General features: G+C 42.6%; 1 protein-coding gene across 1 annotated transcript in view; it reads right to left on the bottom strand.

Moving 5' to 3' along the window:
* Positions 1–3,260: 3,260 nt before the first annotated feature.
* PLCH2 (phospholipase C eta 2) overlaps positions 3,261–4,797 on the bottom strand; it is a 66,926-nt gene continuing 65,389 nt past the window's right edge. The window contains exon 23 of the mRNA XM_031062497.1: positions 3,261–4,628. Coding sequence (XP_030918357.1) covers positions 4,497–4,628 — 132 coding nt within the window. The 3' untranslated portion in view covers positions 3,261–4,496. The remainder of the gene's footprint in view (positions 4,629–4,797) is intronic.

The raw sequence follows: 4,797 nt of genomic DNA, 5'->3' as shown, positions 1-4,797 counted from the left end.
AGCAGGAATATTTTTAATGGTATTTGTTGTCCAACAAGGTACAGGACACCATTACACCAGAAATGATAAAAAATAAATTAAAAATGCCCAAGAAAACTTATCATTTATGAGAGTGTGTAGGCAAAAATATACTACATGTGGCATTACTGGCAAACACTGGATTTGGGGATCTTACCTCATCAGCTTTTAGGAAATTTCCCAATCCTGAATCCTATGAAAACTCTCAGCATTACAGCTCAGCACTTTCCCTCATTCATTTTCCCTAATGAGAGAAATAACTAAAACTTCCACAAAAGGTTCTTTCCAGGTTAAATTTCAATGGTGATTTCGTTGTTGCTGCTGTTAAAAAATTCTGCCAAATGGGAAAATGTTGATCCTTGTGAAAGGATCCTGGAGGAGAGGGCTGAGATCTGAGCTGTGCATCAGCCAACACCTGTGGGAAATGGATTTGTAAGGAATTCTCAAAACCTGATAGAAAGCTTATACAGTCTTGTACATCTGTATGCAAATACTGAAATAAGGTGTGCTGATTTAGGAATGGAATACAGATGACATTGCTGAGAGATTGAACTAGAAACAAATTTCAACAAGTTTCAAAATACAGCCTTGCAAAAAGACCAGATATTTTAGAGATTTAGAGCTGTGAAAGATGCATTGTATTGTAACCAGGAAATAGGCTGGCTTCTGGTGGAATGGCGTTGAGTTTTACATCTCCTGTGTCTCACAAGAGACCGATAATGGAATAAAAACTTTTAAAACACCTCTCAGTTGCCCCATCTCTGTAAAAGCTGAGAAAACCAACAAACACTGACTTTATCCTACAACTGCTTTTTAGACAAAGTAGTTGCTGCTCTCAGCTCTTGCCAGAGCAGCACAAAAACTGAGCAGCTGCATCAACCATGGGGAAAAAAATAAATTGAAAAGAAGCAACAGCCTTCAGGCTGAGCTGTGCTTTTCCTGGTAGGTTTAGCCTCTAAATTCCTGTTCCTTTTCTCTTACAATTTGGTGCATGCAACAAAATCACCTTTGTTTCAAGTGGCCTCCTCCAAAAAAACCCCAAACTGATCAGAGCTGGTATTGCTGGCATCACCTTGAACAGAAAGTTGTTAAACACGCTGCTCATCTAAAAGCACAGATAGGGTGCAAATGTGGGTTAAAAAGGCAGGAAGGAGCCGGTGGCAGTAGGCTTTGCCCCTTGCCAGCAGCAGAGCACGAACTGAAGGCAGTTTCTCACTTACAGCGATTCCCTTGGGCCGTCTGTCTGTCCGTCCGTCTGTCCGTCCGTGCTGGAGCTGCTCGGGATGCCTGGCACAGGAGTGAGGATCCCGCAGGTTTGGGCATCCCGTGCTGGGTTAAATACCCGGGAGAGGAGGAGGAGGAAGAGGAGGAGGAGGAGGAGTGGCTCTAAACGTGCCAGCTGGACCAGGGGACACCTTCGGGGAAGGAGGAGACCTCCCCAAAGGACCTCTGGAAGCAGCTGGGTCCCACAGCTGGATGCTGCACCAGGACTCACGGAATTCTCTCACTGTCCTGTGGAGTTGCTGTAAAATTCCTCCCTTTGGAGCTGTCCCCAGCAGCTGTGCCCGTTTTCCTGCCTGTTGATCACACAGACAAAATCAGCTTTGAAAGACACAATTGAATGTTCATTATCACAACTGAATGTTCATTATCATTCCTCCAAGCTGGAGAAATACAGACCATTAAATCCACATCCAGCCGTGGCCAGTACACTGCTTGTGATGTGGAGACTTTGGATTTCAGATCTTACCGTTTAATGAACTGAAATGAACATCCTGGAGTCTCAGGATGCACAGGAAGAGCAGAAGAATGAAGAGCAAAACTGTGACCTTCTGCTGACTTAAATTCCAAATAATTCTTAGATGCTGGAATAAATTCCACTTATAGGAATAAATAAATACATGATGAATAGTCAGTCTTACATAGTGACACAAAACAAGCTGTAAAAGTGGTTGATATTAATTTGGAAGCAAGAGGGCAAATTTCACTTGTACCCTAAGATTTAAACCCAGACATTGTTGGTTAAAATTCTGAATGAAGGTAAATGTTTTAAAGTGATGCTGCATCCTGTGAGGTGCATTAATTTAACAAGTATTGCTTAATCAATTAAAGATGAAAATAATCTGATTGTGAGACTCGGGTCTTTGAGAAGACACAAATAGGCCTTTTAAACATTAACTTTCCAAAGCTGTCAAGTTGCATGTACTCGACATTAAAGCTGCAAAAGCATTAAAGTTACAAAAGCAGCGACTCCCTGCAGCTTTTCAGCCCGAAATTAAAGTATTACATGAATGATTTTTCATCTAGAGAATGTTAATGAAATTTTCTTTGTGCTGGGACACAATGGGAGGCTCCTCTTGGCAGATCCCACGTTCTGCTGCAGCTTCACCTCCCTCCCTTCAGAGCCTGCAGTGATGCTGTGGGGTCACCTCAGTGCACATCCCAAAAGTTCTGCTGCACAAAGCTGCCCTGGGATCTTCAGGATCTGAGTCCTGCAGACAAGCTGAGCCAGCCTGGAAAACTGAAGGAATATTTTCAGACAAAACATGCTGAAGGGAATTTGAAAAGATTTAATCAGGAAATTTAACCCCTCCAGCCTTATCACTGCATTATGGTGATAACACATTCAGCCTTACATTTCGGTATCTCAGAGTTTAAATTTTGTTACTGTTTTGGTAGCTCAGGGTTTAAATTCTTGTGGCCAAGTGATACTAAAATTAGAACCAAGAGCCCCTTCCCAGCTCCACAAGTGACAACCCTTCCAGGAGGAGTGTGAAGGAAGTAAAATGCACTTCCACTGTGCACTTTGCTGGGACAGGAATAGAAGTGATTTTTCAATCAAGTGACAGGTGAAGAGCAAAACTGAGCTGCAGCATTTTCAGCTAGACTTTAAACCCCCTCAGTGATGAAACAGGGCCATCTGTGTTACTTGTACAGCTGCTCCAGGATGGATCAGCTCCTTCTGTTTGTTTGGTTACTAATTCCACCAGTTGCCCCAGAATTTTCATCCTGCCCCAGCCCCTGTGCTGTGTCTCACGCCACACAATGTCAGTCTCTGCCAATCCTCGCACAAGTTCTGGAGGACCTGAGAAAATCTGGGTGGGTCTGCACTGGCTGCCCCTCTGAAAAAGAGTAAAATTAAATGTTATCCACAAAGGAAGCTGAAAAACAATGCAGATAGAATGAACAATGTTTGTGTATCACAAACCCCAGTGTTGTGTTACAGCTAAAGAGTCACCAGCTGGGAGGTTAAATATGTTTATTTTAGTAGTGTAAGGTGGTTTTACAAACAAATTCTTAAATTTTGCAATATACACAAAAGAATCATTACAAAGGCAAAATATCCTCTCAATAATAGGGACTCTATGCAGCCTGAAATAAAATTAAACCTCTGTTTCTCTTTAAAATGCATCTCAGTAAACATTCTTCTCCATCACTGATAAAATGTACATCTATAATAAATGACATCATAACTGGGGACTGGGGGGGAACACATGACAACATCCCTAAAAAGTAAAAAAAAGGGGGAAGGAAAAATTATTACTCTGTTTAGGTTGTTATTTAATTCTAAATATGTCCATCTAAAAAATTAAATATCTCTTTTTTTTTTAAACATATCATTGAAAATTTTGCATGGCAGTGCAATACAGAAATAGTAAAATTCATCCAAAAAGTGCTATGTACAGCAGCATTGTTAAAATACCATAAGAAGGGACAGTGCTGTTTCAAGAAAAGACTAACATGCTTTGTAGCCATTTCTGAAGTAAAGTCAGAAGATATTTCTATTTTTAGCCACTCCCTTCTCTCTCCTGTCTCAATTCCCTCAGACAATGCCTTGAGACAAGGACTAGTCACAGTTCAGGTTCAGGATGTGCATGTGTACATACATGTGCAGACATACCTTTGCATACACACAGGTGTATATATATAGATATTTATATATATATAGATATATAAACAGGCTGAGTTTATAAAAGCATTGCTTTGGAACAAGAGAGCTTTTCTTCAAAGAGAAAATATGGATTTTCACTGAAATAAGCAGGTCCATGATGGAAGATGGACTGTGTCTACTGCATTATTAATTCACACCCTCAGAGGCCTCAAACTCTTCCAGAAAATAAAATGTGATTTTAAGTCCAGCCTCCTTACATGGATCCATGATTTGTAAGAGTAAAATTCACCTTAGCTGTGGTTAGCATCACATTCAGCTATTACACATCAAGGTTACTATTGTCAGAAGAATTATTGAAATTAGTAAAGACCAAGAGCAAACTGCAAACGCAAGAAGTGCTCACACACAAAGGAGGCCTGATTGGAAGTTGGGCAAAGCACAATTAAAAACGAATCCTCATCAGTTCCTTTGGAGTCGTGATATCAAGCACCCTTGGCTCAGGGGAAGGCCAGGAAGCACAGGATTATTTTGGGCCTCTCAGGTTTTGCTGTGCCAGGAGTGCCAGCAGTGCCCAGCACCACCAGGGTCACAGTTTGAGCATGAAGAACACTGCGGTGTCGGCCGCGCAGTCGGGCTGGGCCTTGGGCGAGGCCACCAGGGCCAGTTCCTTTGGAGTTGTGATATCAAGCACCCTTGGCTCAGGGGAAGGCCAGGAAGTTCAGGATGTTTTGGGCCTCTGAGGTTTTGCTGTGTTTTGCTGTGCCAGGAGTGCCAGCAGTGCCCAGCACCACCAGGGTCACAGTTTGAGCATGAAGAACACCTCGGTGTCGGCTGCGCAGTCGGGCTGGGCCTTGGGCGAGGCCGCCAGGGCCGCGTGGGCAGCAGGG

The sequence above is a fragment of the Geospiza fortis genome, unplaced genomic scaffold (genome assembly GCF_000277835.1).
Source record: "Geospiza fortis unplaced genomic scaffold, GeoFor_1.0 scaffold37, whole genome shotgun sequence".
Lineage (NCBI taxonomy): Eukaryota > Metazoa > Chordata > Aves > Passeriformes > Thraupidae > Geospiza > Geospiza fortis.
This window is presented reverse-complemented; position numbering and strand designations above follow the sequence as displayed.